Genomic DNA, 20,260 nt, shown 5'->3' with positions numbered 1-20,260 from the left:
GAATTCAAGAGCTCTGATGTAGAGAGGTCGTCAAGATAAAATTGTTAAAAAGAAAAAGCAAGGTACAGAACAGTGTAGAGGACATTTTTGTAAAATTTAAAGAACAAAACTGTATGAACAAGTGCATGTGTATATATAATGAAAAAATACGTACATATAAATCTGTATGTACATATATTTTTAAAAGCTGGAAGGAGGTGTACTAAACCACTCAGCAGGATGAAGAGCTGCACAGGGGAGCACATGGAATTTTCTATTTCTACCTTAAATATTTCAGCATCACTTGCATCATTTTACAACAAGAACACTGTAAAATAATAAAGATAAAAATAAGAAGTAGAAAAGGAAAAAAGCAGAAAAAGAGAGGCCCCCTCACCGGCATCCTATCTACCTTTTCCAGGAGTAAACCCAGCTTTAGGGGCTCCTCATGCACACACTTTAAAGTCCCCGAGGCAGCAGGCATATGCGCCACCTCACCAGATCCTTAAAGCAATTATTCTAAGTTGGCAGAGAGGGGTAATTATTTCCATCTTGCAAATGGGGAAGCTGAGACTCAGAGTGCAGTGACTTGCCCAAGGGCCCACCAGCAGGAAGTGGTGGCCCTGGAGCGAGTAAGAAGGAGCCCATGTCTCTGGAGTCCCATTGACCTCTCCCGTGCGTCCTCCAAAGTTATGGGAGCAGGTCCAGCCACAGGCTCGTACAGCCACGGGCCTGACATGCTTGCCCGGCTCAAGCACTCCTACCTGTGGCTTCTCATCCTTCAGCTCCTCTTCAGCTCTTATTCCTTCAACCAAAGCTGGTATCCATCTTCCCAAAGTAATTTTCATCTTTCCAGCTCCCTTTTGCCAAAGACGTCGTGCTTTGCGAAGACCGGGGACTTGAGATCGGCTTTGTCGCTTCTCAGCTCAAGAAGCTTCACCTCTCTGGGCCTCATCTGTAAGATGGAGATAAACATACCAAACTCCCAGAGTTGTTTTAAAAATCAAAGCAATCATATATGTGGATGCATTCTGTAAAATAATAAAGGACTCGGAAAGACATTAGTTAATTTTAACAAAATTAAGTTCTAGCTCTTTCTGTGGAGTTAGAAAAACACCGGTAGAGTACAAGTGAGAGTACGTTGAATGGAAATCTGAATTTGAAATTTGGCAACATATGTTGAGAAGGCCACACACACAGTTCAGATAATGGGCGAGTCCATCTAAGTTCACACCTTACCTGAGCCAGGTTCTCTTAGAACTTATTACTGAACTTTGGGACCTGTGCTGTCACCAGAAAGATATACCACAATGCTAAACATTTTCAGGCAGGGAGAACAGGGAAACAAGGAAACCTAAAGTACTACCAGCCCTATGGGTTATACTTCCACCCACAGGAAATGGACCTGGCAGGAAGCAAGTTGTTATGTCTGTCCAGGGTTTATGAGACTGCTCGGTTAATCTATTAACATTATAAAAAAGCAACAAATGTAGAAGCATCTTGAGCTCGGGATCATCTACCATCCCAGTGAAATGTGACAAAAGTGACCTAGTAAAGGAATGGCAGCAACAACAGGTAGACTTAAGCTCACGTCACTGCCGGAGGGGGTATGGCAGCGTGGGCCCTGAGTGTGTGAATGGTTGATAACCCTTCTTTTATGCAATTTATTGGTGCATTACTGGAGACTTAAAATAGTTCATATTTTCTCACCCAGGGGTTGCAGGTGTAAAATTCTATTCTAAGAAATAAATCAGACCCATGGTCAGATGTATATTAATACGCACACACACATACATTTTTATATGTATATATACACACAAACAAGGATTTTCAGCTCAGAGTTCTTTATTATAGCACACACACACCCCCCAACTGTCCAAAAATAATAAAGAAATGGTTAACTACAGAAGAAATTATGGATATATTTAAATGATGGATTATTATGCAGTCATTAAAATCATGTTTTTGAGTACTATTTTGTGACATGAAAAATGCTTATAATAGTTAATGAAAAAATCAGAATATAAAACTGTATATAGTTTATCAGCAATTAAACTGTATACATTAAAACAATAAAATAATAATAATAGCAGCTAACATTTATTGGATGCTTACTACGAGCCATGCAGCATCCTATCACATTACTCACTCAGTTCTCTCCAAGCCCGCTGAGATGGGGAGTATCATTACTCCACTTTTCAGAGGAGTAAAGAGAGGCACAGGGGCTTGGGCAGAGTGTCCAAGGCATCACAGAGGAGTGGGTGTGGGGAAGCAGGACTTCTAACAGAGCCAGGTTGGCTCCCAGGTACTCTGCAACATCATGGCACGATGCTGACAGTGGTCATCGCCACGTGAGAGGGCTGAAGGACATACAATTTTCTTCTTTATATTTCCCAAATTTCTACAGAGGTAATTTTTTGTTAAAATAAAATTTTTTTTATTATAAAAATAAATTAACACATTAACGACACTTTGGAAGTGTCGGGGTGGGGGGAATTAAATAACCCAGGAAGCAGACGGATGGGAAGTGGTGAATCAAATTCCATTTGATTTCATTATACTGAAAGGGACCAGGAAAGGCCAGAAGACTAGGCTGAGAGGGGAAGATAACCCATTCAATTCTGTACATATTGCATTTCACCAGGTGTCTGTGGGACATCCCCGTGGAGATGACCACTAGGATAAGGGACACAGAGGGGTGGTGAGAAGGCACATAGGCTGAAGATCCGGCTGTGTCAACAGCAAGCAGATATCACCAAAGCTGTGGAAGACATTCACTGTTTCTGCCTGCCCTTCCCTCACTCCTTTGGGTAACAGCAAGACAATTTTTCCTTTGGAGAAGTACCCTACCCATTTAATGTGGTCTCGGTGAGACACTCAAAGTGCCCCACCATCCAAGAGGTGGGCGCATCTGTCAAGCTAAAGAACACTTTTTGAGATCAAAACCAATGTATTTTGTTGCTGATAATTTTTAATTCCTAGTCAGCCTGCAGCTCCCCGGCCATTTAATAATTGGCCTTTGGTGCTCAGCTCTGAGTTTGAAATCTGGTTTTCTTGAGTCCACAGTGAGAGAAGTCTTAAATCTGGCTTCGTTAAGGGAAAAAAAAAAAGGTTTCCTAATTTCCAAACCCTTCTCTTTGCAAATCAAGAGTATAACTGGGGAATGAGAGTACAGAGCTTTTCTATGAGTCAGAGAAGAGATGACACACAGTACATAAGAGAGAAGTTCCCACGCTGCAGGAAGGGACAAAGGCCTCCTGGGCCTGCCCAGGAGAAAAGGCAGGACAAGAATTCAGATGCTGGTGTCCTGGTCCCTCCTCCTCTAAGGTCAAATCCCCTGTGTGGGGCTGAGAAGCACCTAGACAGGCTTGGGGGACAGTGGTGCTCCTTCCCTGAGCAGAGCCGAGGGAGAGCCCCATGCCAGCCGTGCCACAGCACCGAGTTGGCACTTAAGCTGTAAGAGCAGCCCCAGGAGCTGACGGGATGGACAACAGCGGCTCCATTCCCCTTGACCTGTGTGCCCGTACGTGATCTGGAAGGGTGCACTTCTGTGGATGTGCTCAGTGGACTGATGGACGAGGAAAGGCCAGGAAACAAGCTGTCAGGACCGTGGCCCACGAAGACCTCATGACAAGAAACACTGGTGATTTTTACGATGCTAAGTAATTTCATGTTTCTGCTCGGGAATTAAATCAGGTGGGTTCCACCAGAGTCCATAGTACCTGAGGACAAGTCTTAAGCAGCCACATGGCAGCAAAGACCAGCAAAGTGTAGGGAACAGCAAGGGAACCACAAAACTCTTCCACCAGCCCTCAGAGAGAATGGAGGGAGAAGGGGGAGTGGAGAAAACCTTGAAATATTGAATATTCATGCAGAACAGAGTGCTGTAAACCAGAAGATACTGAAATACCCCCTAAAATTGGGAGAAGTTTGAGAGCAAGACGAGATCAGCTTCAAGAGAGGTTGCGCTGTTTTTGCGCCTCTGAGTAGCTGGGAGTTGGCGCATAAAATCTGACTCTGCCACAGGGGCCAACCAGAGCCTCTCTCCTGGGAACCTGAACCTCATATAAAGGAACACGTTTATAGAGGAACTGAATCACTCTGAGGGCAATGCTCCAGAGGCTGCCTGTGAATTCCTGCCACCTGGGAAAGGCTCTGGTCCCCAGTATAATAAGGCCTGGTTGTTGGGTGTTCCCTTCTGTTGAAGCGGCTTTCTGATATCCTGCCAGTAAATTCCTTTTCCAATCAAGTCGGAGTAGATTTCTCTGTTCTCTGACACAGGACCATCCAGGAAGTGCAGGTGAGATGAGGACAGTCGTGAGGCGAGGCCTCTGAGGACCACCAGATGAAAAGAAGAGATGTCTGAGGAGGAGACTGAAAAGGGAAAGCCGAGAGGATGTTCCTGGTGCAGGGGCCACAGAAGCCGGAAGGAGAATGAGTTCAGAAGGGGGCCATGTCGTGTCAGACCACGCTCAGAATTCGAGCAACATCACATCAAGAAACAGAATGTTACTGGCATCCCAGAAGCCCTGCTCAATACTCCCTTCTAGTCCTCACCATTTAGATTCTTTTCTCTTGTAGCTTTACAGCTTGATTCTATTTTTTGGCCTTAACACCTTTCCTATGTCATCATACAGTTTAAATTACAAAGTTCAAATAAATGAAAATTTGAGAGAGAAGGCAAGTGATTCGCTAACCCTGGGGTCTTCAAGTTTTGAAAACCCACCATAAAGGGCTTTACCACAACTGAGGAGAGAATCTGCGATCCTAGGGCTCCCTCTGCAGGTCATCAGTGGCTACCGGGAAAAGCCTCCCTTTTCTTGGAGCTCAGGATTGAGTCCTGGGACTCAAGTTGCTGCAGACTTGACTCAAACCAGCGCAGAGGGATATGGCCAGGTCATTTATCTAGGCATCCCAAAGTCCTCATTCATTCCCTCTTCTGTTATCCAACATTTCAGGAAAGCAACTATCAAACAACAGACTATAATAGCTTTGGGGCTATGAAGAGAACACCTGGAAAGTGCAGTTAATCTCTTCCCCAACTACCACCAATTCACCCAAAAACAAGACTGTTGTGAAAGGCTCTGCTGCTCAAATCAACTGTCAAAGGAGCCAACAGTCCCCAGTTATGGTTCTAAAAAGGCAATGGGTTGGGGAAGGGGAGAGGAAGGAGGCAGATGGGGTAAAAGGGGTCAAATATGTGGTTACATTAAAGAATTTTAAAAATTTTAAAAATTAAAAAAAGCCACTGGGCAACTGTAATAATTTGCTTGGATGATCAATCGATTTACTGATGGACTCATTCACTCATTCAATACATACAGTGGCAGACTCTGCCAGGTACCGGGGACACAAGATGCAGCCCCTGCTATCATGAGTAAGTGTGAAGCACATTTGGGAGCACACAACATAGGGGCAGTTAACTTACACCGGGGGGCAGGGGCTGAGGGAGGGAAAGTCGGAGGGAAAATGTAACAGACACTTTTTGCAGCAGCTTAGAATCTAGCTGAAGACACAAGAAATGTACGAGTTAAAGGTTAAAAAAAAAAAAAAAGGTACTTGATGAAGTCCCAAGTGACGTGTTTCTGGAGTCCTAGAGATGAGAAGGGGCCCGGGGCTGATAAAGTTAGCAAGTGGTAGACGGAGAAGCTACAGGCGCTTCGGTTGCGGTGAGAGGCAAGAAATAAATGTTCAGGGAGGCCAACAGGCCACCAATTGGAATCGCAGGGAAGAGTGAGAAGGGTCACCATCACGCAGGGTACGTCCTTCCAGTTGTGGGTCCAAGAACCCTACTGTGTCAGGGTGCCCAGGGCTGTCAAACTCAAGGAGGTAGACTTGATACTGATGATCTATAAACCAGACACCAACTTATTAATTTGCAGAAGGGACTACATCCTTCCCATAGCTGGAATGCTTGTGCTTGCCTCCAGGGTTCTCCTTGTTTCTTTTCTCCTATTATTTCTCACCCTTTCCTTGGGGGCCCTCACTCTCTCCTGTGGCTTCAATGGTCACCCGCATGACTCCACAATCTCTATTTCCAGTCCACATTTCTCATTTGTGCTTCAGACTCACAGATCTTCCTGTCCCATGGATACCTCCACACGGCTACCCGACAACTCTCAAGTTCAATGTGTCCAAACTGAGCTTGTCACTTAGGGGCATCTCATCATAAGGACATAGTGGGAGCACAGACTCTAACCAGACTGCCTTCGTTCTAATTCTCACTCCACCAGTTATCAGTTGTGTGACCTTAGGCAAGTTGCTTTACTTCTCTTTACTTTGGTTTACTCATCTGGAAAATGAAGATAATAATGTTAATCCTTAGGACTGTTATGAGGATTAGAATGAGTTTTCTGACACATAGTAAGAGCTATAAAAGTACTAGCTTTTACTATTATCTTCCATTTAAATGTTGTTCTTTGTCTTTTCCGTGCCAGCTGGATTCAATAGAGTTACATTAAAAATAGGCAACAATTCAGTTGCTCAAATTAGAAAGCGAATTGTCTTACTGCCCTTCTTGTTAACATTCAGTCTTTCACCAAAGCCTGATCTACACAACTTTCAATCTCTTTACTTGCTCTCCATTCCTGCGGCCACCTGCTCATTGATCCCTGTATCATCTCAGGCCTGGATCATAGTGCCATCCAGGCTAAAACCAGAGTAATCTTTCTAAAATAAAAGTCATTTCTCTTCTACGGCCCTCACGGTTCTCAGAATAAACTCCATGACACAGCCCTTGAGACCCTTTGTGACCTGATTCCTGCTTTCATCTGTACCTCAAACTGCTTGTGTCCAAAACCAAACTCTCTCCCTAGTCCCCAAACCTGGACTGGCTTCCTGAATTCCCCTCCCTGGTGAACCGGTGCCACCTACTGGCCTTCCAAGAGGGTTTTGCCTTTCAAATACTCCCCAAGTAATGAGCCACGTTCTGAGAAAATGTCTAACTTTATGATAGACATATGCTTACATGAAGCACTTTAAAAAACTTTTTGGTTTTTAGTATTTAAAGCCATAATAGGTAAAAATAAGGTAAAATGAAGAATTCACTAAAATTGTATTTATCACTTATTAACGTCCAAGAACTGTTATTAAGCTCTGGAAATTCGTTACTGATCTAGAGACAGTCCTTGCCCTCAAGGATATATGTTTTATCTTAAGAAATATTTTAAAAATATAATTTAAAAACGTATTTTATTTTGATGTAAACGACTTGGCAATTTTTGAGAAAAAATGCATCGTATTTTCCTTTTATATTCTTTTCTACAGGGCAGCAGTGGATGGACAGGCTTTAGAGATTAAATTCTGATTCCGCCACTTACTAGCACTGTGTAACACAGGATAAGGAGAGCTGCAACAAGTTATCTAATCTCTCGGAGTCTCGGTCATCCTTATCTGTATATGTGTAAAACAGCAGAATATTAAATGAGAGAACATGTACATAGCTGCTGCACAATAGAGGCAGCCATTATTATTAGCGTCATTAAGTTTGATGTTGGAACTTTACAATGTACAGCTATTCTTTCATCCCCTGTCAGTTATTGAGCCTCTGGTATGAACAAGGGAATTTAACAAGTTTTACCCAGGGCTCACGACATGCTTTACGTTTAATCTTATACAAAGACCTGTAGATTCCATTCCCAGACATGGGTCAGGCATTCCAAGGTCTAGCTGCAGTTAAGTCGGATATACTAAACTATTTTCAGTAGCCTATCTGGTTAGGTGCCGATAACTAAGTACTAGGGAGTGGAGGTAGGAGGGTTCAGTTTGGGTTTGGGTAACAACTCAGAACCTAGGTTGTGCCAGAACCAATTCTACTGAGGAAAGACACCTTTTCTCATAAAGCAGGAAGTGCAGACTCGGAGCTGGGGCACGGTGAGGAGAGTTGAGCTAAATCAGCCGCACCAGTCCGGTGATGGAGTGCCTGCCATCCCTGCCTGCCATTGCAGCAACCATCAGAATCATAAAAATGGGAAAATCCCTAAAAATCCCCTACTTAGGTGAACTGCCTAAATCTTTTTGCAAAATTCAGTGTTATATTCACTTCTCTGTCGAGAGGGTCTACATTTCTCATCAGATTCTAAGCGTCATGCCTGAGAAAAAAACGAGATTCGCTCTTAAAATTCTTCACGTAACAGATGAAGAAACTGAGGCCGAGAAAGGTAAAGGCAGTTGCAGTTGCCTCAAGTCAAACAACAGGGGCATTAAAATGAAAGCTTTTCCATTTCCAATTCCGGTCTCACATTCATAGCGCTGGCCCTGTCCGATACCGCATCGCTTCTCGGCAGGCCTTGAAAGATCCCTGGGAGGTAAGTGTTGGTGCCCAAATCCTGGAGATGTCGCAGGCGGTCCAGATTTTTAACGCCGAGGAGACTCGGGCCAAGCGCTCCGAGGGGCTCCGTTGCCGCGAAGATTCCACTACCCTGGCCTCACCCCACGAATTCCGTTGCGTTGGCGACTCCAGGTAGGGAAGCATGCACAGGGGGTCTCTAGGAAGTGCAGGCGGCTCCGCCACTGCGAGGAACATCTATGCACTCACCTGACATAGAGGAAAAGGGCACGCCCCAAAAACCGGTCCAGAAGAAACCCACTACTGACGGAGGACGGAGCGAAGAGAATAACAGGAAATGACGTCGGCGCACGTGCTTCCGAGAGGGGCGGGTGCGGGGCGTTTGAGAGGCGCGGCCGCCGCCTGCGCTTGCGTAGTCGCCGCCGGCAGCGCTGCCGAGTCACTGGGGTGGGCGGAGCATGAACAGGGGGCGGGGCGCGTGCTCGAGTGACGCAGGCGCAGTGCGACTCCGGAGGCGCGGGCCGCCCTCTCCGCGGGTTTGGATCCGGGTCAGTCAGGCGCGGCGATCGGGAGAGACGATCTGAACCGACGGGAGTGGATCGCCGGAGCGCCCCAGCTGCGAGGAGGTGAGAGTCCTGACGCGACGGGGAGGGGCCGCGGCATCGCGTCTCGGCGTCCTGGCCCGACTTGACCGCGGGCGGCTTCCTCTGGGCCCGCCCGCCTCTGGTCGCTTAATGCCCCGGCGCTGACTGCTCGGGCCGGGCCGAGACTGGGCCTCTCCGCGCCCCCTCGGCCGCTGCGGCCGGGCCCTGCCGGAGCTACGCGCTCTCTCCCCTTCCCGCCTTCCTGTTCTCTTGCAGCCCCCGCCCCGTCCCGCTGCTCCGCCGTCTCCCGCCCGGCCGTAGCTTCCCCTTTTCGCTCTCCTCGGCCGCCCTTTGCCCCTTCCCGCCCTTTCCCGCTCGTTCCTGAGCCCTAGTCTTGTTGGCTGCCTCATCGGCTCCGCTCCCGCCTCCTCCTGCATCGCTGGCGCCTTGGCCCGACTCAAACGTCTCAAATCTGGCCCAGGAGTATCCCGAAAGGGCAACTTCCCAACTAGAAACTACGAGCGGCCAGAACTAGGGCCCTGGACACTCCCCACTCTCCGAGTTCCCCCGGTACCTTGACCTCTCCTTCTGATCCTGTTTAACTGCGACCGATCCAGATTCTGGATGAGAAGAATAACGTCGTGCTTTGGCTCTAGCACCGAGAGTGTAGAGATTGAGTGGGTGTGTAAAGAGAGGTGTGAATGTGTTTTGTTCCGGGGGCCGATTGTTTCAACCTAGTCTTGCTGGCGACTTCTAGAGTTGCTGGACAGAGTTTTCTCTCTCGGACTCCACGCTTCCTGGTGGGCTGGGAGAGTTTCTAAATCTTTAACATTGTGATGACACGCTTACGCGCGGATCTTTTATAGCTAGTTCTCAGGTCTTTCCAGAGTCCTGGAAATTTGGACCTAGGCTTGGGGTTCAAAGAGGTCTTGGTTAAAACTGCGAGATATAAATAAGACCGTGACACACGCTATTTGTTGAAAGTCAAGAGAAAACCAGGAATTCTCTCTTTTGAGGAACTTAGAAGAATTTTAGTTGTCATTTTTGAAAGATTGGGGGGGAAATCCGAGGTAAAGTTAATTTGCCCCATGTGATTTGACGTAATACAAAGTAATTTTTAATAGGCCTTTAAAAGTTTGATCTTTGGGGGGATTTTTAATTTCAAGAAGTCAGTGTGGTGAAAACGGCAAGAAAGTCTCTCATAAATTTAATATTAATGAAGCGGGGCAAGCCAATTGTATGTTTCCCAGAGTTAGTCGTACAGTTCTTGATTTCAGTGAATGGGAAGCTCGGAATACAGAGGAGCATAGTAAATCTTTTGTGATTGCAAACATGCTCTGATTTAGCTCTTAAGGTCATACCTAAGACTCACCTTTGTTTAATATAACCGAGGGAAAAGGTGAGTAATCAAAATCCTGAAAGTCTGAAATTAGTTGAGATGGAACTTCATTCCTAAAGTTTTAGTCTACGTAGCTAATTTTTATTTTGGTCTGTTTTGGTTTTAAACTTTTAGTGTGTCAACAAGAATGTTAACTAAGTTTGTATTAACATCTAGAGGTCACCTGCAGTGCTATTAAGTTAGCACCATATAATTAAAAGTTACATATCTAGGTACAGAGCTTCTTAGCACAGTGTTAGGACAGGAAAGAGATTCCAGTCCTTACAGGAATAGGGGTCACAGTCCTGATAAGTGTCAGGTTTACCCTTATGTCCCTAGCACCCAGTCTGGTGCGAGAGCCTATGTATGGTAGGAATTCTATAAATATTTGTATAAGGAATGAATTTCTGTAGAATTCAGCAATGTGTATTTAGATACGATGTTGCACTGATTTCCAAAGAGGCCTGAAGAGGGTTTGTGTGGGGTCTGTAAGGGGAGACAGGCTTAGATGGTTTAACTCTATAAGGGCCACTAGTCTGAGCATTTGACTGACAGATCATAAAGTAATTGAAAACTATAAATCAAACTTTTTTTAGTTCTGCCAGCAGGGAGAATTTGTTTACAACCTGCAATAGTACCCTTTTAGTTGCTGTAGAGCTTTAAAAATATTAGAATGTGATCTTTGCTCACTCCTCTCTCCAGGTCTGTAGGACATTATTGTATACGTGGGGCAGGATCCTCCTCTAAATCTAGAAGAATTAGAAACCAGTGGACTATGGAATTGATAATGTTTCTTCAAATTCATATACTGGTTAAATAAACCAGCAAAATATATGTGGGGAGTATATTTAAATTTTTGGTCTTAAGTTGAAGTGAAAGCTGGCTGAATTCTTTGGACTATTTTCAGTGTTCGGTGTTTTAGTCCCCTGAGACAGCTGCCTAAAATATCTTCCTTTACATATAAATGAAAAGGAAATGAATAATCTTGATTCCTTGCTTCTTTATTCTGCCACTGGTACTACATGATTACGTTATATCCAACATATTATGACACCCTGACCTTTGGAATATTAGCGGTCTCACAATAACATCAAACCCACCCCTGAGAAATGAGCAGGTAGGGACTCAGAGAGGATCCAAGGTTCCACAGAGAGGCACTGCGCCCTCTGAGTGCCTAAGGGAGGGGTGGGGGAATGGGGTTGGGGTAGCAAGTTAGAAATAAAAAGGTAAAGTGAATCCCTGGCTTCAAAAATTTCCCATCATCATCATCATCTCCTCTTTTTTGGGGGGCGGGAAGGTGGGTTACTTTTTTTTTCTTATTCTCTGTGATACTGTAGATACTAGTTTATTTTTTGTTCAGGAATTTGTATTAACTAATATTTTACATTGAGTGAAAGAATAATTGGGAAACTAGATTCAAAGAATTTATTAACAGACTTCTCAGTTGTGTCTCTTGTTGCTTAGGTTGGTCCCCCTTCCCCTTTTCTTTGTTTAAATATAATAATCAGGGTGGAAGAAATGAACTTTGGTTTATCAAGGTAGTTGATTAAGTGAAGATCATTTAAAGGCATAGAACAGTATAGAACAGTAATTTCTATTTTTTCTTACGGCCTTTTGGATAAATTTGTTCTTTTGGATAAATATGTCTTTTGGATAAATTTGTTCTTTTCATCTTTTTGAGTTGCAAGTATAGTTCATTTCTTTTCTATCTTTCTTGGGTAATAATGAACATGTGCAAAGCTATAAGACCTGAAGGTATCAACCTTCTAGATAGACTGTGGAATAATTGAAACATTTTTGTAATCTTGTTTTAAAAATGGTAACAGTTCGATATCTGGATATGAATATTGATATTTGAGTCGGGATTACTTTAGAGAAATGCTGTCATGTGTCATGAGGTTACACTTATCTGTGATTTTTAGGGTTAGACTAGATAAATATTCAGTAGCATTTTAAAGAATCAGAGTGCTGTTGGTTGAGCTTTCCCCTTTTATTTCTGATGCAAAGGTCATTTTGTCTATAGGTTTCTAGACTTCTACAACTGGAGAGACTTTTTCCCTTGTTAAAAAGTATACTGAAATGCAGATTTTAGGTGATCTAGTTTCCAAAACTATAATATTGGCATAAAATATTTGGACGTTTAAATTTTTTCATAATAAATATAAGAAAACCTAGTTTCCTAATTGTCTGCACTGAAGCTTCCTTTTAGAAACAAATTTGTTTTTTTTAGTATCAGGAATAAAGATTTTTACAAAAGGTATACTTTTGAACCCACCTGTTTTCACTTGGCTCATTTTCTTTTGATTTTCTTTTTTAGTATTAACGGGAACATCCACAGTAGTGTAAAAAGTTTCGCAATGAAATCTGAAGCCAAGGATGGAGAGGAGGAGAGTCTACAAACTGCTTTCAAGAAATTAAGAGTGGATGCATCAGGGTAATTAAATATATAATATTTTTCTTGAGACTTGTTTATTAGGTTTAAATAGCCTTTTCCTTTGAAGAGCTCTTTCTCTCCTAAAATTTCTCATTATTCCTAAGAGATATCAATGCTAATAGTGTGACATTCTACCATATTCTGCATAGCATTGTATTACTTAACAGAAACTCCTCTGTTAAATTTTGAAAAGTCGCAGTTCCTTTGTACTCCAAGGTTGGGTGTTTTGGTTTTTCTTAACTTTGAGGAGAGTTGCCCCTCTCTCTTTTTAATCAAACATTATCAAGCAGTGTCCCATCAAGGATTTCCTCATATCTCTCTAAGGAATCACAGTATTTTTCACTAAAAGTGAATTGGCTCAATAGAAATACATGCAGATGTTGTCGATTTCATGGGCTCTATTGCTGAGACTATCACTATGGAAACATCTATTCATTAAGGTACTGTCACAGAGATCAATAATCTTGGACCCTTTGGCCAAACTAATTAGAGCACCTATAGACCAGCTGCTGTCTGAATGTTAATATTTCACCCTTTGCCAAATGTTTTGTGCTGGACTCTTTTCATCCCTATTCTTTGCCCCAGGCCAGAAGAAATCTCACATTTTTAATGGCTATAAGAATATTTCTTTTTCATAAATGGCATCCAAACACTGGAAACTCAGAGTAGAACATTCCACAACAAGTAATAACAGTTACTAAAATTTATTACTTACTATGTCCCAGACACTGGCTTAAGTACTCTGTACACATTATTTAATCCTTATTACCAACTTAGAAGATAAGATACTACTGTTATTCCAGTGTACAAATGAGCCATAGATGAATAAAGTCACTTGCTAAAGGTCACATTGGTAAGAAGTGGTAGGACTAGATTTGAACCCATGCAGTTTGTCTCTAGAACCTGTGCTTTTAACCATTCCTTTGAAAACATGAAGAAATGCATGCAATATCTGACACATAGGAAAAATAGCTAGTAGTTGTTACAACTGTCAAGCTTATTGCTACCACTATTTTGGCCTACCAGATGAGAAGATTTATGTTAGTAGATTGATTTATGCTAAATATACTATTGCACAATAGGTGTTACAGGTATTTACATTTGCTTCCATGATATTGCAAATAAATATCTTTCTCCTCCCAATGGTTTTTCCAATTTGGAGATCATCTTGCCATTAAAATTGATTAGTACTTTGTAAGCCATTTTGGGAAATGGTAACAAAAGCAGAGAAACAGTTCCAAATTGTGGTCATAGTGTATGCCTTTGTGATTTCTGGTGTAGAAATAATTTTTTTTAAAGCAGGGAAATGCTAGGAATGCATATACACACACACACGTAAATTTCTTAGTATATGAATTTATATAAGTAACTTTGATATACGGACTCTTTTCCTGATCTTTTAAGAAGTTGGAACATAAAATTAAGCGGTTTCAGTGCCCCTAAAAATTACTTTGAATGTTAAAAAAAAAACTTTCAAGATGTCTGTACACTATATGGCCAAATATTATTTATTTGTAGCATGTGATCTGCTTTGAGTAAAATTATAGAAAAAGATGGAACAGTGGAGAGCTTTTGAGAAAACCAAACAAGCGTAGAAGGAGTGAGTCACTACCATGACTAAGCGGAATAAGACTTGTATCAGACCTTTCTAGTTGTTTCATATTGTTGCCGACTTACAAATAGGACATCTGAGGTACTGACTCATAAACTAACCAAGCCTTGCCAGGAATTTAGCATGATCTTGCTCAACAGGTTTTGATTTCTAATGGTATTTGTCTTATCAAGACACATCTCTATATATTTATTATAAAACATCATAATCCTTTTTATCTGACTATAAAATAACACATATTCATTACAGAAAAAGTCAAAAATAAAAAAGTAAACATTATATTTTACCATAACCATTGTTAATATCTAGACCATCTGTGTATAATACCATATACATTTTTTACTTAGTTGAAATCATAATTTATGTATAGTTAGCATATCTGTGCTGTTTTCTCTTAATAGTATAAGCATTCTTTCATGTCATGAGAAGTTTTTCGTACACTTAATTTTTAATAAACTAATATTCCATTATATATGTGTGCCATAATTTATATGGTACAGTATTTTCTGTTATTGGACATTTAAGTTATTTCCAGTTACTTTTTATTTTAAATTATATTTCAGGGAACATCTTTTGATTTTACTTTAGTAGATTGTTTACTTCTCAAGGATTTTAATCAGTACCACAGCATGTGTGGAAAGAGCCCAGTGTGTATGTGTATGTGCATATTGAAAAAGTCTAAAAGGATTTATAACAAAATGTTCATGTTCGTAACCTCTGGGTTGTGAAATTATAGATGATTCTTTTTCTCTCTTCTAAATTTTTTCATCTTTACTAAGAACCCATATTCCTTGCGTAATTTCAAATTGCTAAGATTTAACTCTGAGTAATATTTCAAGTTATTAGTTGTAAATATTAAAATATTTTTCTAAAAGTTATATAGTATTTGAAAATGATTTCAAATTAGGTTAGGTCTCCTAAAGTTTTTGCTCCTAAACTTAGTTTCCAGTTCTGGTTTGCCCACATAACATAAACGGTCAGTGTCATTAGCATTCTCCCTGGACATAAGGCCTGATCTGCCCAGATAAACAGCGTAAAAGTCTATTTATATCCTGCTGCTGGTTATTCTTAAGAATCATTCTTTGGCTTGTGATTTTGCAACAGTGGGATTTTAGGGATCCTCTAAATTTGGTTTTGGAGGAAAATTTTCACTAAAAGCTGAGCAGTTTTTGAGAATCTCCAACTAGAAAGAAAACAAGTTGTATTTGCATTTGAGAGAGCAGTAAGTTCTCCCCCTTGCACAGTTTTCTCTAGCGGTAAACTTTGTTCTTGTCTTCAGGTCCATAGCATCTCTGTCTGTTGGAGAAGGCCCAAGTGTCAGAGCATCAGTCAGAACAGCAGCAGATGATACCAAACCTAAAACCACATGTGCATCTAAAGACAGTTGGCATGGGTAAGAGCTTCTCATTGCAGGTGATTTTTATCCCTGATGATTTTTATCCCAATACCTTAAAATATTGTTGGAATTTCTTTCCCAACTATCCAGAAATGAGTATATTATGATACGGAACCCAAGACCCAAGGATTAGAGAAGGCCCATTCTTCTCATTTGTGAATTTGCTGCAACTTGCTGTATGGCCTGGTTCATAGTCAGTTTCTGTAAATGTTCTTTGTGTGTTTAAGAAGAATGGGTCTTCTTTATTCTTGGGTTCCATGAATGTACATTAAATTAAGCTTTTAAATGTGTTTTTTGAATCTTTTCAAATCATTTTTTTGTCAGCTTGACCTATCAATAATTGAGAGAGGTATATTGAAATCTCCCCCATGGGAGCACATTTGCCTTTTTTCCCCTTAAGTTCTATATTTTTGCTTTATGTGTTTTGAGGCTGTTTTGTTAAGTTCATACAGCCTAGGTTCATGCCAGTTGAGAATGTTTTCTTTATGGTGAATTGAGACTTTTATTGACTTTCTTAATTCTTCATAATGGCTTTTGTCTTAAAGTCTATTTTGTCTGGAATTAATGTAGCAAATCCATTTGTGTTTTAGTTAGTATTTGCTTAGTGTATCTTTTCCTATTATTTTCAACCATTCCAAGTTTTAAAATTTTAGGTATGTCTCAAATAACGTATGGCTTATTTTGTTTTGTTTAACTATCAAGCTAAAGTTATTACATATATTTTGATTATTGATTTATTTGGACTTGTTTCTGCTGTTCTACTTTATGCTGTTTGTCATGCTTTTGTCTTCTTTTTTTCCTCTTCTCATTTTCTCTCCCTTCCTTACCTTTTAAAAAGTTACTTGAATGGGTTTGTTTGTTTGTTTGTTTGTTTTTTCCCCCTGTCATTTTTCCTTCTACTGATTTGGAGTTGTATACTTTGTTTCTATTCTCTTAGTAGATAGCCTTGAAATTTTACCATATGTGCTTAACAAAGACAAAAATTAATATTTTAACCCTCTTTAAAACCCTTTTTAGTCTATGGCCATGCTACCCAGAACATGCCCGATCCTGTCTGATCTCAGAAGCTAAGCAGGGTTGGGCCTGGTTAGTACTTGGATGGGAGACCAGGTGCTGTAGATGTTTAAAGAAAAAAAAAACCTTTTTACTCTGACCTCATGACTTCCATGTGGTATAGTTGCTCAAAATTTTAGTTCTGTCATTTTTTAATCTCACAAATTAGGTTTTATTTAATCTACTTTATTATTATTTAAATAGACAGTGTTTGTTTAGATTTGTCTCATTTATACTCTCTTTGCCGTCACCATCTTGCATTTCAGACATTCCATAGGACGACTACTTTCTTTCGTCCTAAAGTACTTCCTCAGCAGTTCCTTTAGTATAGGTCTGTTAGTAGCAAATAAGGCCTCTGTGTTACAGAAATCCACACAGAATAAATTCAGCGGTGCTCTTGGAGTTTTGTCACATCATGTTCTTTTGGGAAATATACTTTGCTTTGATTTATCTGAAAATGTCTTTATATCATCCTTGTTCTTGAAAGATATACCTGATTTGATATATGTGAAATCATAGTTCTGGGTTGCGAGTTATTTTCTCTCAATACTTGAAGGTATTATTCATTGTCTTTTGGTTTCCATGTTGACATTGAAAAGCCTTCTTTCAGTCTAAATGTTCCTTTGGAAAAAATCTGTCTAGTCTTGAGCTGCTCTTAAGATGTTCCTGTGGTGTTTGGTATTCTACAGTTTTGCTATGGTTTGTCTAGATGTGGCTTTCTTTTTATTTGTCCTGCTTCAGTGTGCTCCCTATATCCGTAGATTCTTTTCTTTCATTAATTTAGAAAATTTCTCAGCCGTTATCTATTTAAGAAAAATCACTGTCTTCCATTCTGTGTAGTCTTATTTTCAGAGACGCCAGACTTTTTATTCTTACCTATCTCTTAACTGTTACATTTTCCCAAATTTCCAAGTCTCTCTGTTGCTTTCTAGGTCAGGGGTCAGCACACTCTTTTTGTAAAGGGCCAAATAGTAAATATTTTAGAATTTGGAAGGCAGGAGGTGAGGATATTGTGTAGGCACTTAAATAAGCGAGAAAACTCCTACCTGCCTGCCTGCCGCGCTCTATCCTGGCTGGTGGACACACTTTGTGTTCAGTTGCTGAGACAGTCTCAGGATGAAATGACTGGCCTGGTGATATGGGTGGGTAGGGGGCAGTGCTGGGGTCAATTTTAATTTCTGCCCTAGTTGCACCCAGCGTGCCCTTTTCTCTTCCAGAGAGCCTGGCACAGGCCAGATACTCAAACTGAGATTCAGCTTCTCAGGCCCCAGTGATTGCCGACAGCAGAGCCCCAACATGTAAACAGTAGCCAGTGTGGGCCTTGAGCAGTGGTGTGAAACATCTGCTGGCCAGGAAGGCAGGTGTGAGGAGAAGAGGGACAGTGGGCTGAGGGGAACACCTCAGCCTGATCTCTGTAGCTCACAGGGCTACCCCATGGGAGCGGTGTCCATGGGCTGTACAGAAAAAGGCAGTGGCCAGAGTTGGCTGATCCCTGTTATAGATAATTCACATTTATCTTCCCGTTCCTTAATTGTATGTATTCTGTTCTTTAGCCCATCCATTTAATTTAGATATAAATTTTTATTTCTTAATGTTTTGTTTGCTTCTATTTTCAAATTGCTTAGCAGTTTTGAGTCTCTTTTTTTTCTTCACTCAGTTCTTTTATTATTTTAAATAAAAAGTTATATAGTGTATCTGATGATTCCCAATATCTGAAAACTTCAGCAAATCTAAATCTGTTTGTTGACTGTTACCAGTGATAGAAATGAATCCTGAATCTCCAGCTCTGTTTAGCAGTCGTGGTGCTGTGGCCATTTGTAGCATTAGCCTCACAGTGGTACCATGGGGCTGTATTTAAGGCATAGGAATGTTTAGGTTTTACAGCATCAGTTTAAGTTGTCTGTATAGGATGTTTCCTCAGATCCACTGGTCAAAGGTTTGGGACAGAGCAGGTGTTCTGCGCCACATGTTTGGCCCCTGAAATGTGATTAAAAACTGTCCTTTAACTCTCTTGTTCTGTAACTTGCTAATATGGAGATGTTGAAGTTTTTGAGACACAGAGACCTAGGCAGCTTATAAACGGAGGCAGGCACCGCTCTGGGGGAAACTTACAACCTTAGACTCATAAGCCTGAGAAGAGGCAAATTTCCAGCTATCATAAAGAACCTGTTTAGGAGAGCTCTGTATCCCAACACTGTGCGTTTTTTTCCTCTTAGGTCTACAAGGAAGTCTTCACGAGGAGCAGTGAGAACTCAGCGTCGTCGACGTTCTAAGTCTCCTGTCCTTCATCCTCCAAAGTTTATACATTGCAGTACAATAGCTGCTTCTTCCAGCAGCCAGCTCAAGCACAAAAGCCAGACTGACTCTCCTGATGGCAGCAGTGGGCTGGGAATGTCGGCCCCTAACGAGTTTAATGCAGGAGAGTGCTCCGCTTCTCTTGATACTAATCACACAGGGGCAGTTGTTGAGCCTTTGAGAACTTCGGTTCCAAGGCTCCCGTCAGAGGGTAAGGAGGAAGACTCCTCTGATGCTACTCAAGTCTCCCAAGCAAGTCTCAAGGCCAATGATCTCTCTGACTTTCAATCCGTTTCCAAGCTAAACCAGGGCCAGCCATGTGCATGCCTAGGCCAGGAATGCCAGTGTAAGAGGTGGCATGATATGGAAGTGTATTCCTTTTCAGGCCTACAGAATGTCCCTCCCTTGGCCCCAGAACGGAGATCCACGCTTGAGGACTATTCTCAGTCGCTTCACACCAGAACTCTGTCTGGCTCCCCCCGCTCCTGTTCAGAACAAGCTCGAGTCTATGTGGATGATGTGACCATTGAGGACCTGTCAGGCTACATGGAATATTACTTGTATATTCCCAAGAAAATGTCCCACATGGCAGAAATGATGTATACCTGATAGCAAGAAGCTAACGAATATGCTTTAAACCAATGAAAGGTTGTCAGAGAGAGTTAGTTAATGGCAGACCTGGCGGCCACTTTGTCAGAAGACATCTGCTCACTGTGCTTGCAATAAAAACTTTTCTTGGCATCTCAGTTAATCTTCATTCTTTAAACATACTCTCTGAGTTCTTACATACTCACCAAGGCAAGCAGATCAAAGAAAAACCTCATTTAGAAATGCTCCTGGGAGATGAAGAAACCATAATTACTTGACTGGTAGCAGTGGGTATATGGTGAAAGCCTTTGTAAAACAGCGCATTTTTCAGATCTGTTTAAGATTTGGTGGCCAATAAAATGAAATGTGGTTTTGTAACTGGACTGAACATTTGTCATGCTGTAGTTGCCAGCCCAGAATATTAGAAGTCATATGACCGATTTAAACTATCTGATGTAACACAAAATTTTTTGTGTCTTTAAAGGTTTCTTATGTTATTGTTAAGCCAGAGATCTAAGGTTTAGATTCAATATGAGTAAATGAGCTGGCCTGCCCTATGTTTGAATCCTTAACCATCAATAAATAAACCCCTGCTGGTGCTGTTCACCCTGAGACATGTTACAGGAAGTTTCTCTGGCCGGAAGCAGCGTGGAG

The 20,260-nt window shown here is 41.5% G+C and overlaps 2 protein-coding genes across 7 annotated transcripts in view; one reads left to right on the top strand and one right to left on the bottom strand.

Moving 5' to 3' along the window:
• The window catches only part of GDAP1L1 (ganglioside induced differentiation associated protein 1 like 1), a 41,039-nt gene extending 32,396 nt beyond the window's left edge, over positions 1–8,643 (bottom strand). For 3 of the 5 annotated variants that reach the window (XR_005653085.1, XR_005653086.1, XR_005653087.1), the window contains exon 1: positions 744–932. Coding sequence is in view for 1 of the 5 variants with exons in the window: in XM_039864382.1 (XP_039720316.1) it covers positions 744–827 (84 nt within the window). In the remaining 4 variants the exon portion in view is untranslated. Of the gene's footprint in view, positions 1–743; positions 935–5,241; positions 6,272–8,515 lie in introns of those variants that run through there. The other 2 variants (XM_039864382.1, XR_005653088.1) reach the window with 2 other exon arrangements.
• A 104-nt stretch (positions 8,644–8,747) lies between these two features.
• Positions 8,748–19,989, top strand: OSER1 (oxidative stress responsive serine rich 1). 2 transcript variants are annotated; one of them, XM_039864384.1, is made up of 4 exons: positions 8,748–8,892; positions 12,546–12,662; positions 15,554–15,667; positions 18,940–19,989. In XM_039864384.1, exons 2-4 carry the CDS (start codon positions 12,586–12,588, stop codon positions 19,625–19,627), a joined length of 879 nt encoding a protein of 292 aa, XP_039720318.1. In that variant the 5' UTR covers positions 8,748–8,892; positions 12,546–12,585; the 3' UTR covers positions 19,628–19,989. The 2 variants fall into 2 exon arrangements, with proteins under 2 accessions (XP_039720318.1, XP_039720319.1); XM_039864385.1 differs by lacking the exon at positions 8,748–8,892 and adding an exon at positions 9,391–9,531.
• The last annotated feature ends 271 nt before the right edge of the window (positions 19,990–20,260 follow it).

This window comes from Pteropus medius, unplaced genomic scaffold (assembly GCF_902729225.1).
Source record: "Pteropus medius unplaced genomic scaffold, Ma_sr-lr_union100, whole genome shotgun sequence".
In the NCBI taxonomy this organism is placed as follows: domain Eukaryota; kingdom Metazoa; phylum Chordata; class Mammalia; order Chiroptera; family Pteropodidae; genus Pteropus; species Pteropus medius.
This window is presented reverse-complemented; position numbering and strand designations above follow the sequence as displayed.